Source organism: Rosa rugosa, chromosome 2 (assembly GCF_958449725.1).
Source record: "Rosa rugosa chromosome 2, drRosRugo1.1, whole genome shotgun sequence".
NCBI lineage: Eukaryota > Viridiplantae > Streptophyta > Magnoliopsida > Rosales > Rosaceae > Rosa > Rosa rugosa.
The window spans coordinates 54,526,213-54,540,655 of NC_084821.1; the positions used below are offsets into that span (position 1 = coordinate 54,526,213).

A 14,443-nucleotide genomic window follows, 5' to 3' on the forward strand; every position below is an offset into this window, starting at 1 on the left:
CCGGCCAAAGATGACAGCCAACCTATGCTTCAAGACCCAATTATGAGGCCGGACCCAATTGAGACGGAGGAAGCGTGCTGAGATTGCCTCCATTTCCCCTATTCCCAAACCATCAAGAAAGGCTTAACACCAAAATGGGGTGAAATGCTATTACTTTACTGCACTCTTCTTTTACTAGTTGAATGTTCAATACCTTCAATGAGATTATATGGTTCAAGATTTTCCAATTCTACTACAATCTAATTTGTATTTGGGGTTTCTGTGCAATCTAATTTGTATTTGTATTTGGAGATTGTTTTCTTTTGATTCATGGGATTAAGCTTTCACTTATACTCTTAGCAAGACTCATAGATTCAATATTATTGTTTAAGTCACTCTCACTCATATTTTTGTTTACTAAAGAGACCGTTTTAAGGGATTATTAGAGACAAATACATCTCAATCACCTGTATTAAATTTAAAATATGAAATTATAACAAATTAAAACTGTGTATTTATTTTCATACCGTTATATTCACTTGTCCTTTAGAACTGGTCTCTTAGGTGAGAGAACTCCTTACTCTGTTCATAAAGCCCTTTTTCTTAATTAATGAAATTTCTATTTTCCAAAAAAAAAAAAAAAAAAGGTTCAATTCAGTGGAACTAATACTCATTACTCATTACATCCCTTGGGGAGGTCATGACTGGACTGCTTTCATTTAAATGGTGTAATGGTCACAGTCACCATTCAAATTGGGTTAGGGAGTAAAATAACAGTGAACTCATATATTATTATTATATTATAGACTCAAATTTCCACAACATATTAATGAACACTGAAAGTCCAAAGACATATAATATACATTTGACCAAAAGACATATATAATATAGACTTGGGTAAAGCTATGGTATGTTAACATTTCTCATACATCAACTATTTTTACCACTTTAAGGACTCATGTTACCACTTTGAGGACTAATATTACTATTTTGAGGACTCATATGGTAAACTAAGAAAATTTACCACTTTAATGACTCATGTTACCACTTTGAGGACTAATATTACTATTTTGAGGACTCATGTGGTAACTAAGAAAATTTACCACTTTAAGGACTCATGTTACCACTTTGAGGACTAATATTACTATTTTGAGGACTCAAATTACCACTTTTAAGGCAATTGTATGCATGTCATACGTTAACATTTTGTAGAATTTTCCTATAGACTTATTCGATATTAACAAGGAAAAAGAAAGCCCCATAATTTTAATATGAATTTTCTTCTAGGGGGGGGTTTATTAAATGAACATTCCAAGGCCCTTCCCTCTCTGTTCCTCCTATAAATAGCCAAGAACCAAAACCCCAAACACACTGCCTCAAACTCAAAGTACCTCTCTACGCTATTCTCAAGCCATATCAACTTCCTTCGTATTTTCAATATTCATCTCTACAATTCATTCTCATCTTTCCTCAAACATGGTGCTTTTGTCTAAACCAGCTACTGAATACTGCTCTAGTTATAGCAGAAGCCTCAAGCTCTCCAAGTCATCCTCCTCTGGAATCCCTCTCATAGACCTGTCCAAACCAGACTCCAAACAACTCATTGTGAAGGCTTGTGAGGAGTTTGGATTCTTCAAAGTCATCAACCATGGTGTTCCCATGGATTTCATTAACAGATTGGAATCTGAAGCCATCAAATTCTTCTCCTTGCCAGATTCTGAGAAAGAAAAAGCAGGGCCTGCTGATCCATTTGGATATGGCAGCAAGCATATTGGGAGAAATGGTGATGTGGGCTGGGTTGAGTACCTCCTTCTCAAAGCCAATACAGAAGCCAACTCTGACAGATTCAAATCAGTTTATGGAACAAACCCAGATGAGTTTTGGTATGTTAGAACTTGAAATTCGTCAATTCAATAATTTTTTGGCCGTTTTTTTTTTTCCTGTTTTCTTTATAACGTGTTTTGATTTTTGCTCTGTTTTAAATTGCAGTTCTGCTCTGAATGATTACATACAAGCTGTGAGGAATATGGCTTGTGAGATTCTTGAACTGATGGCTGAAGGATTGAATATTGGGCCAAGGAATGTGTTAAGTAAGTTTTTGTTGGATGAACAGAGTGACTCTTTATTCAGGCTCAATCACTACCCACCATGCCCAGAGCTTCAAGGCTTTAGTGAACATAGTGACAGAAATGTGGTTGGATTTGGAGAGCACACAGACCCTCAAATCATTTCCATACTAAGATCCAACAACACCTCTGGCCTCCAAATTTTGGGAGATGGGACTTGGATTTCAGTGCCTCCAGACCAGTACTCCTTCTTCATCAATGTTGGTGATTCTCTAAAGGTACAGCTACTCTTCCAATAAGATTCTAACTTTTCTGTAGAGAAAAAGATTCTTACTTTCTCTATCGGTTCCCTATTGCTATGGATAAGGAACAGTGAAAACTTGAACTGGGTTTTGTTCTTTTTTGCATTCTGTAACTAGCTATCGTCCATCTAACGGGGATTTAATTATTGGGTCTTGCAGGTTTTGACAAATGGGAGGTTTCAAAGTGTGAGGCACAGGGTTTTAGCAAATGGGTCAAAATCAAGGGTTTCAATGATTTTCTTTGGGGGATCACCCTTGACTGAAAAAATAGCTCCATTGCCATCTGTAATGAAAGAAGAGGAACAGAGCATGTACAAAGAGTTCACATGGTTCGAATACAAAACGATCTGCTACCACTCAAGATTGGCTGACAATAGGCTAGGACACTTTGAGAGAATTGAAGCCTCTTAAATAAAAATAATATATATATAAAAAAAAAAAAAAATCAAAGTCCTTTCTTGTACTTGAACTTGGGGTTCTTGATTATACTCAGGAATATAGGTTAAGACTATCAAATAAGTTTTTTCATCATGTAACTAGGGCTTTACCTTGCTTGTAGAAATTATGATAATTACTTTTTTCTTTTAAGGAAATATCGTTGAGGTTCGAACCGACTGGAAAATCTATCAGAGCAGAGGTGGATTGCTGATCATCCACCTGTCCCCACAGGGATATTTGTTCATTTACTTCTTCTTCATCTACGACTGTCAATGATAATGTTCTATGATGTAAAATGAATCATTGTACTCTTTTCTCTAACTTATTTGGTACAAGTTATTGTCTTACTCCATCACTCTCTTTCTTCTTCTGTCGAATAATAGAGCTCAATTACAAATCATGGGTCGTCAGGTGCAAACAAATTAAGTAACTCACGACCATTTAGGTATTGGTCTAATAGTTATGCTTTTCATAGCCAACAAGTATATAGTGCTAATTATTTATTGATCCCTACTTCTCAAGTAGGAGCATATTATGAACCATTCAATTGAGATGAGTTTAAGTCTTTAAGATATGAACAATATTCAAACCGAGTCTTGATTATGTATGAAATCTTAAATCTTAAAGTGGTCTCAAATCTTAGACTTGAAGGACAAGTAAATTTTTACAATATCAATTCAGTGCCTATGAAAGATTGAAAGTGTACAAAGTCGACAATCAATCTATGTCTACAGTAAGTATTTATGATCCAAAATGAAAAGAAAGATGATTCTGCGACGGTTTCCTAGCAGTCGACCTCTTTCTCACCTAAGAGGAGGTGACGGATTTAGCCTCCGTCTATCTCCCCCATTGCGATGTCTATTTTTGGCTATTGCTTTCATTCCTTGCTTTGGTTGTCCACTAGCAATGACCTATCTATGAAGGAAGACAACGCCTCAAGCTCTCCAAGTAATGTTTCTAGGCCAGATAGCTCCAGCGACAACATTTTGGTCTGAATTCTATGTACATGGTGTCCAAAAGACAACATTTTGGTCTGAATTCCATGTACATGCATGGTGTCCCTGAAGGCGCACCATGGATGGATCAGATCTTCTTATGCTCGTGCGGCGTGGATCTGCGATGGCGTTGATGAAGGTTATCAACCGATGAAGCTACATGGCTGGACTTGGGGCAGGTTCTTTGGTTTGCCTTCTGGGTTCAATGGTTTAGAAAAGCAGATCAAGGTTGGGTGGTGCGGGTGCAGGCCGTAGGAAGACATTGTCGTGCAATCATGGTTTAGAGGCCTCTGCAGCGTTCTTGGTGGCGCTATTTGGTCAATGCCAGATACAAGCCTTCTTGGGCCTATTGGGGTGGCTTGATCTCGATGGGGCCTTTGGGCCTCATGGAGAGTGGGTCAGCCAACTCGGGCTACGTCTTGGCTTTAATTAAGGCTTTGTTAGCCTTTCGCCTATATTTTATGCAGTATTGTTACACACTTACACTTAGTTAGAGAGAATTTTGAACACCACAATTGAGTGCACTGGTGAAAGGATTCTCATTTAGTTTAAATTGTGTTAGAAGACTAGTCATAGTCTTGTAGGCTCACTGAATAAGTGAGCTTCAATGTTCTAGTGAGTGATACTGGTTCTTTCTAAATTACTTGGCCACTGATGTAGGGCGTAAGTATAAGAAGTTATTGTATATGTCATTCTCGCTCTTAAATTAATGAAATCTCCTCTTTACTCAGAAAAAAGAATTAAGATCCAATATATCGATAGTTGGATTTGGAAATGGGTACTCGATAAAATGACTTAATTTACCATCTAGAATCTAGAAGATAACGAAATTAATGTATCGACACAGCTTTGGACCGTTTAGATTTAAAAGGTATTTATATAAAAATAAAAATAGGCTAGTGTTTCTTAAAAGGGAAAATGATCATTTACCTAATTTCAGCTTAAAAATTGTCCACTTGCTCCACTAACAGTTTTTTAACCCCATTTACCCAAAACACTCTAAGAGATTATTTCCCTAATACCCAATTAATTCTTTTTTTATTCTTTATTTATTTTTGGGACTTTTTTGCCCTCTCCTTCTTTCTCATCACTTAGAGAGAAAAGTCATTCTCCACCTTGCTGTGCTCCGGTGACCAGTGGCCGGCTGCGGACTCCGGCGACCGGTGACCGATGACCGGAATCCCGAATCCGGCTACAGGACCGGTGACCGAATTCCGGGGGCCGATTTTATTGCCCCCTAATAATACCCAGTAATCATATTATTGCCCCCCAATAAACATATTATTGCCCCTCAATACTCATATTATTGCCTCCCAATAATCATATTATTGCCCCGCAATAGACATGTATAACTACTCAATAAAACTTTTTTTTTCATTCTTCTTTCTTCTTTTCCTTATAAGCCTTCAGCCAAATTTACCAAAAAAAAAAAAAAAAATCAGAACCACGTCGTCCAACAGAATGACATCGTCCGAGCCTTGCCAGCGAAGCCCAGACCCGATTCCGGGGTGGAGCTTTGAGCTTCCCGGAGTTGACGCGCGACTGGGCGAGGTCGAGCTCGCGGACCTTGGCGCTGACGTGGTCGGCGAGGTCGCAGGTGCAGGAGACGTTGGAGAGGATGTGGTTGGTGTCGGACTTGACGATGTCGAGGACCTGAGAGGATTTCTGGAGATTGGAGATGTGCTTGTCGAGGTCGGAGCGCTGGGAGAGGAGGTGGTCGAGGTTGAGATCTAGGGCGCGTTGGTAGGCTATGCACTCGTGGAGGAGGCGCGTCATGGATAAATGGGCCGCCGGAGCTGTCATGGCTGTGAGAGAGAGAGAGAGAGAAAGAAGGGAGAAAACGCAGATCGGAGGGATGAGAGAGAGAGATAGATATGAGTGTAATTTATAAATTAAAATGAGGGCAATACTGTCAAACACTGTTAGATTGGGTAAATGAGGTTAAAAAACTCTTAGTGGAGTAAGTGGACAATTTTTAGCCTAAAATCAGGTAAGTGGTCACGGCCCCTTCTTAAAAAGCAATCCAACTTGTCTCTTTTGGACATCAGATAAAAAGCAATCTAATTTTGTACTTTTAAAAAATTCGTTAAAATACATGTACTTTAGAAGATAGACTTTTTTGTATTCTACAAACTAGCATTTTCATACACGCTCACACGTGGGTAAATTTGCTCATTTTTTCCTTATTTTTTTAGTTGGATTATTTATTTATTTTCCAAACCAAAATTTAAAGAAGAAAAGAAAATCAATGAAAACCAAATACGCCCATTTTTCCTTTAACACCCGTTGTTTATTTTACTAACTATGTTTGTTATGGTTTTAGTAAATACATTTTGACGATCTTTAGTAGTTTGCTCATCAATTTTGTAGATGGACCCTAGGCATTTAGATAGTGAGAATAAATACAATGAATTTGTTGCGAGTCCTATTCTCGAGTCCTTATGATCACTGATCACCATCACTAATAATTGAAACTGGAAGAGAGCCATTCCAGAATGTTCAGCGTTAGGCCCATCCTGCTAGTAGAACAAAGACGTATCATGGGTAGAAAAATGACATGCACGTTGGAACTATGGAAACACTCACTTTGCAAATGAACAGATACGTAGAATGAGATCTGGAAACTGAACCTTGATGAGTCTCTCAGTGGTAGCTGTATATGCGAGTATTGTAAAGCAACTTTTGGAGCTACAAAGTTGTGACACAGACCCTGCATGGCTGAATCAGTGAATCTCAATAGGCATCAACAAATATAGACCTGCTGAGAAAGATTCTCTGTTTCTATGTTGAGAATATATACATCTCACATGGGAAAAATGAGACATTGTCTATGAGTTTATAAGGGTTTGGGCCACTCCATCCATTGCCAATTGGTTTTGGATGTGAACTCCAGATTACTTTATCATGGTATCAGAGCGGGTTACCCACGTGTGCATGCCTCACGCCCACACGGGCTCCACGTCACCCAAAGTGAAAATTCGCCACACGTGCGGGGGCGTGTTGAGAATATATACATCCCACATGGGAAAAATTGGACCTTGCTTATGAGTTTATAAGGGTTTGGGCCACTCCATCCATTACCAATTAGTTTTGGATGTGAACTCCATATTACTTTATCATTCTAGTTAAATTCACTTTCTACGTACTTTCCACTATGGTCCTAATAATAATTGATATGTTAAGGAGCAAATCTAACTTACAAAGTCGTTGTATTGATTAAACAGAAATTGATCGAGAAGTTGCCATGGATCACAAAGCAAAGTATCCCCCTGTATGTCAGGAAGATGGAAGGAAAACGGTTGCAAAGAAAATCCCCTTTTAATTTCCTGATCCGCAATTAACAATGGATGGGACTTGCAAATTTCGCAACAATTAAGACACACATTTGTGTGAAATCTGCGAGTCTATCCTAAATGTCTTGCACATATTTGGGACCCCGGAACCCCTTGATGTTGTATATCTGCAAATGATTTAACACATGATCGAAAATAAATGGAAGCTTTTTCTTTCTTTTCTTTTTAAAAATAAAAAATAAAAATCTAAAACCACATTTTATAATATTGTTGTTTTGTTTTTTTGAATCAGCCCAAAGGGGCGGTAATATATTCATATCTCAAGCCAGAGTGGCCGTAACATACCATTCCACTGTCATCTCAAGCCAGAGTGATAAACAAGAAGGTATAATAGTACCCACGGTGGTACATAGACAATAGGTCCACTCATTACTTAATTAGATATCAAATTACATAGAAAATAACGTGAATCCTCATTCGGTAATATTCTGAAAGAATCCTCATTCGGTACTATTCCAAAAGATTTGCTATAAGCACGAAAATTGCATAGCTCTCTAAACCCTAGAGAATTATTGAAAATAGAATAGACTAGTAACATAGAGTTCCCTTAAAAAAGGGAAATAAAAGAACCCAAGGCCCAAACTATTGGCCCAGTCCAGCTTACTGTGCCACCTCCCAACCTAACACCATCACACACACAGACAGCCGCCGCAGCCACGACACGAGATTGAACAACGCCAATGCCCTTCAAAAAACACCCGCGCTCCAACAACACCAATAGAACCCTAATGCTGACAACACCAATGTTGCCGCCGCCTAGAACCAGTCCAGACCTCAGCTCGCCCGTTCCTTGAATCGTGCCCACGACCGCCCAAGCCACAGAGAGGCAGTGAAGCAAAAGCCGATCACTCAGCGGAAACCTCAAGCCCTGCAAATCCCAAAAGCCGGAGAACCTTAGATCAACATCATCCGTCTGGCAGCATCCTAATGATGACGAGGCTAGGCCTATGCAGATGCGGAGCGCTGCCAGACGAGGGGGAATTCGCAAACCCTAGACCAAAAGACCAGGGTTTTTAGGCGAGAGAGTCTTTGGCTTGTTTTCCTTACAGGTCATGGAGTTCAAATTGGCTAATATTGTTGTTTTGTTATATAAAACAAGATGAATTTACTTAATAATAATATATGTCAATAAACAACAACGGAAGACAAACTCATAAAAGGAAATTATACCACTAAACTAAATGGTCTTGAATACTTGTTATGAATACTCGATACACTATCTTTATCATACATAATTGAAGACAATGTATCTCCTATTGCTTAAGTTATCAAGGAGAGTATATCAAGGAATCCCTTATTGTAAGCACAGAAGTCACTCTTAAGAGTACGAGGTATAAGTTACAGAATATGAGATAAGAAGAGGTTGTCGAACCCATAAAAATTAGAATCTCTCTCACTAAATAGGGTTAATTTTTGAACAAATGATAATTTCATTAATAAAACTCATGCCAGGAAGGTTATTACATATCTTCTCGCTGCCTCGCAATGGATAGAATAAGGATTCGTGGTAAAGACCACAGTGGTACATAGGGATAGACCAATTATAATCGAACTTACCGCTCACTTATTTAAAGCAAGCCCATATCTATGACATAATCTGATACATAGTTTATAGGCATAGAAACATAAAAGAAACTACATCTTCTCCTTGCCCTTTAAGCTAGGCCTAAGAGGTTTTCCTAAGTACAACATGCTCAGGACTTCATCAGCATGTACCTTTTTGGATTTAGGCAAACCTGACTGTAGTCGACAAGCTAGGCCTAAGAGGTTTTCCTGAGTACAACATGCTCAGGACTTCATCAGCATGTACCTTTTGGATTTAGGCAAACTTGACTGCAATCGAGGGCCACCATGCAATTGTTGGGAGTGCTAACGTGCTGCCTCTCCACCATAAAGCTGACTCCTAGTAGAAACCACCCAAATAGCGACACCAATCACCAAATCTGATTGGAATCAGATTGACGAGGGTAGCCTCATTATGGGGATGATCGTTCTTGATCCATCCACGTTGCGCCTTCAGCGACACTAAGTACACAGAATTCAGACCAAAACATCGTCGCTGGTGCGATCGAAGGTTTGGAAACAGCATTTTGGGAGCGCGAGACGTTGTCTTGCTCCATGAAGGATATCTTGTTGATGCTAGAGAACCAAAGCAAGGAATGGAAGCAATGGCCAAAGATGGACATCGCGATGGAGGAGATGGACAGAGGCTGAAGTCATCGCCGCCTCTTGGAGGAAAAAGAGGTTGAGGGATAGAAAACCCTAGCAGACGCATCCTTTTTTCTTATCCGGAAAATATATCCTCACTAAATAGGGTTTGAGCCCAGAGAAAAACTAGAAAAAAAATATACAATTACAATCCTAAGTTCACAAGAAAAAATATAGGCTTGTAGTGAATATGTGCAATGTGATAGTGGATGATTTTTGCTTAAAGTTGTTAAAATTCTGTTTCAATTATTAAGCAATTCAAATGCAACTAGATTACTCTAATTAAGCTAATAAACAAATGGAGAGAAGTTAGAGTTTGATTGTCTAACCACCTCTTGTCTGTAATAATGCAATTGAATGTGATGATGTTAAACTTAGAGCATCTTTAGCAATGCTAGCCATTTTTTAGTCAAATTTTAATTAAAGTAGCTAAAAATGTTAAAGAAAAAACATATTATGTACCTTCGTCAAAGCGACTGACAGAGAGGAAATCAAGGAATCAGCGATTACCATCAATCAGCACAATTACGGATCAATCAGCATTTAACGTCATCATTGTAATTGATATTTCCGTTGTAATTCTCTCCATATATAAAGGGACTATGAAATGAAATGAGTAGACCAATTCCAATTCTCAATTTCCTTTTACACGTTATCAGCACGCTCAGAGTAAATTTTTTTTTTTGTTACTTTCTTCTTCCTGACGAAATCAAAAAAAAAAAAAAAACGTAGAAACAAAAGAAATTTTTTATTTTCTTTTCTGCCGTCACCACAGTAGCACACCACCTTCGCAGATCCCAGCAGCCACAGCCCGGCCTCAGCATCTCTCCAGCCTGCCCAGTCGGATCGCCTGCTGCTGCACCGAGCACCGACACAGCAGCCCATCCCCGCGCGGCCCCTGCAAACCCAGCAACGCACGACAGCTCCACTGCCATACCGGATCACCCAAGTCTCCGGATCCACACCGACGCCGTCGAACAGACCCAGGACGCCCTCGACCCGACCTTCGCCCCGGCGCCCCGCCGACCGATCCCAGCAGCACGCAACACAGCCGGCCTCATCCTTCCCGGCCACGAAGCCCCACAGCCGGCCTCACCTTTCGTCAGCTCACCCCTCCAGCCTCGGCCCAGCGCCCTCCACACCCAACCAGCCAGCCAATCTGCATTGCTATCCGCACCTAACCAGCCACCACCTGTAACCCAGAAAACCAGAAAACCAGAAAAACAGGCGGAAAGAGGAAAGAAAAGACGACGCGAAAAAAAAGAGAGAAAAAAAAAAAGAGGAGGTGATCAGGCCCAAATTAACGGACCGGACCAAAGAAAAAAAAAGGAGACTCAAAAAAAAAAAAAAAAAAAACAGGCCCTACGGCCCAGAGAGAAAAAAAAACAAGAGAAGAGCAAGCCTGCATCAACACGCGCGTGCGCTAGGATCGTTTTATCATCTTGAAACAAAGTATGTTTTTTTTTTATATATATTTTTGGCTGCCTTATTCATATTCCATTTTTCATATATCTTATTATATGTGTTATATATATTCATGGAACCTAAAGCATGAGCATTTTATGTTTACTATTTTTAAGCATGCTCTATATTTTATTGTTGATGTTTTTATTATTTATGAAATTTTTAGTATGTTTTTTGTTTTATCTACGCTTAGATAATTATGTCTACCCATGCCTTTATATTATGTTATTGTTTATATTTTATTTTGAGCATGCTATATATATATATATATATATTTATTTTCATATATGCTATGTTTTATTCTTTATTACGTGCTATGGATATTTCTTATGCTATACATAAATTGTGTTTTGCCATGATAATGAAAATTCATGCGCATTATACACACACACTTACCGTGATAAAGTATTTTCACATATCATCGAAAAAAATATGACCATTACGAATCTTGGTCTTGAAATCTAATTCATATGTTTGGAAAATAATTCACGTGGATTTCTTTATGACTGCGTAATTTATTTCTTCTCTCTTGTTTATGTAGATGGCTGATCCAACTCGACCTGAATTTGACACTTTGGACTCAGAAGGACTTGAGTACCATCGTTGGGTTTCCGATGTAGAAACTGCCTTTGTGGCAAAAGACTACAATGCCACCATCAAAACTCCCACTGACCCCAAAGACGATGGACCGTCTGACAAGGTGAAAGCAAATGCCTTAATGTTTCTGAGGCGACATATTGATCCTAGCCTACGCTAGGAGTACCTTCAGTTGAAGACACCTAAAGAACTGTGGGATGCCCTTAAGGGCCGTTTTGGAAACATTCATGACACCTTGCTCCCAGAACTGACCGTTCAGTGGAATGAAATCCTCTTGCTTGACTACAAAAGGGTCAATGACTTCAACAAGGACATGTTGCGCCTCAAGGCACATCTAAATTTATGTGGAAAGGAACTCACAGAAGATGATATGATCCAGAAGACTCTTTCCACTTTTCCTACTTCAGCAATTATACTAGCGAACCAGTATAGGCTGGAGTATGACAACAAAAGAATCACAACCTTCAATAAGCTGATCAACCTACTGCAAGTGGCTGAGAGGCATAATGAGGTTCTTTTGAACAACAATGTCAGGCCCATTGGGACAAAGAAAATTCCTGAGGCTAATTATGGCAAAGTGAAAGGTGGAAAGAACCCCAATGCAAAGGGGGTTGGACGTGCTGATCCCTACCCACGTGGCAAGGGACGTGGGGGTCGTGATATGGGCCGTGGAGGCCCTCCCAATGTATGGCGCAGAGATGGTGGTGCTGGCCCTAGTGGTCAGGGAAACAAGGTGCAAAGGGCACCTAAGAACCCTTCAGTCAAACAGGATAGAGTTGGCAATGAACCATGCTATAGGTGTGGAGTCATTGGGCATTAGTACAAGAACTGCCAAGCAAGCAACAGAGTAGCAGCCAATTACAAGAGGTATAGGGAGTCTAAAGAACAAGAGGCTCACTATATGGAAGAAGGAGGCCATGACCGAGACGTCAACCTCACAATTGCATACTTTAATGGCAACAAGGAACTCGCTCAGTCAACTGATGCCCCAGATTTTGACTGATCTGCTTTTTTTATTTTATTTTCCAAAAACAGTTGTGAAGGCATAATGCCTCATTTTAATTAGACTATTACTTGGTCTTAAAGTTTATTTCAATAATGGTTTGATGAATTAGATTTCTGAACAAGACCTTGATTTGATTATCGTTGGCTTATTAATAAATTTCGAATTTTATTCTGAAGCATTGAATTTATTCAAATTTATTTACTATACATATATTTACATGGTTCGAAATAGCACTATAAAGATGTAAAGCAATACATCTAGAGAAAAAAATTATTTGAATGAAAAGATTATCATTCTACCTAAATAGAAATACTCTAAAGAATATGAGATATGCTCTGTATGCACCAAGAGTTAATCGAACCTTGTTAAGTTTCAAAAATATTTGTGCCAACGGTTATCATGTAGAAACACACTGTGAGAATGGAACCGAATACCTTTACATTACCTCTAATGAATGTGGAAGGAAACACATTTTAGAGAAACTTACGAGTCAACCGAGTGGACTGTACCTCACTACGATTCGGATCATTGAATCCTATGCTGTCACCAACAATGAAATGTGGGACACTGACTCATACAGGCTTTGGCATGACCGCCTAGGGTACCCCGGTGATGACATGATGATCAGTATTTTAAAGAACTCACACGGACATCCCTTCTTTCGAGTGAAAAATAAAATGGGAGAAAAATCCGCCACACTGCAAGGTGTCGGTCCTAGTACTGCTCAAATGCAGCCATTGCCTTCTGAAGTACCAGAAGCACTACCTCCCTCGCATTATGCCTCATTGACTATTTCAAAGGCACATCACTCGTTTTGCAAAGCCTGCTCTTTAGCAAAAACATGATCGAGACCTTCCTATGCTAAAGATACAAAACAAAACATTCCATTCTTACAAAGGATACAAGGAGATATATGTGGACCTATCCATCCAGAATGCGGACCATTCAAGCACTTTATGGTTCTGGTGGATGCCTCGACACACTGGTCACATGTCGCTTTATTGTCCACAAGAAATGCTGCATTTGCAAAACTCCTAGCACAGATTATACATTTAAGGGCTCACCACCCTGATCACCCTATCAAGTCTATAAGGCTTGATAACGCTGGAGAGTTTACATCAAAACATTTGATGAATATTGCATGTCTATTAGGATTGATGTAGAGCATACTGTACCCCATGTGCATACACAAAATGGTCTCGCAGAAGCCACCATCAAAAGGCTACAGATGGTGGCTAGGGCATTGGTTATGCGCACCAACCTGCCTATATCTGCATGGGGTTATGCAATATTGCACGCAGCTTTACTTATTCGTTTCAGACCCACTGCTAGCCAACCATTTTCTACGTACCAGTTGGTAACTGGATATGAGCCTGACATTTCACACTTACGCATATTTGGTTGCGCAGTATATGTGCCTATTGCGCCCCCACAGCGCACCAAAATGGGTCCTCATAGACGATTAAGTATTTATGTTGGATAAGAATTCCCAACAATTATCCGCTACTTGGAACCCTTGACATGCGATCTCTTTACCGTTAGATTTGCGGATTGTCACTTTGATGAGACAGTCTTCTCGTCGTTTTTCAAGGGAACGACAGGAATTGTCGTGGTTTGTCCCCACTCTGTCTCATTTTGATCCCCGCACTTCACAAAGTGAAAGTGAAGTGAAAAGAATAATCGATCTTCAGAACGTAACAGATTCGATGCCTGATGCGTTTTCTGATATTGCAAAAGTGACGAGATCACATATACCAGCTGCAAATGTGCCTGCAAGGTTAGAAGTCCCCAACAAGGGGCACGGTGCCGTAGATAGAGGCACTGCAACCACACTTAGTGGAGGTGTGGTTGAGGCCGTGGCTCCCCAAAGGAAGAGGGGGAGGCCACTTGGTTCGATTGACACTCACCCAAGGAAAAAGAGGGCGAGTAAGGCACAAACCGATCCATTAATCATCAATGTAGAGAATCCCTCTCATGAGATTGTCTCTGATTTTAGTTATGTCCATGAATCAATACTGGAGGACGCTCAGATGTT

General features: G+C 39.8%; 1 protein-coding gene across 1 annotated transcript; it reads left to right on the forward strand.

Annotated features, from left to right (window-relative positions):
- Positions 1-1,334: 1,334 nt before the first annotated feature.
- LOC133728463 (gibberellin 2-beta-dioxygenase 1-like) lies at positions 1,335-3,140 on the forward strand. Its single transcript, XM_062155875.1, has 3 exons — positions 1,335-1,862; positions 1,969-2,323; positions 2,507-3,140. The coding sequence occupies exons 1-3, from the start codon at positions 1,456-1,458 to the stop codon at positions 2,756-2,758; spliced, it is 1,014 nt and encodes a 337-aa protein (XP_062011859.1). The 5' UTR covers positions 1,335-1,455; the 3' UTR covers positions 2,759-3,140.
- The last annotated feature ends 11,303 nt before the right edge of the window (positions 3,141-14,443 follow it).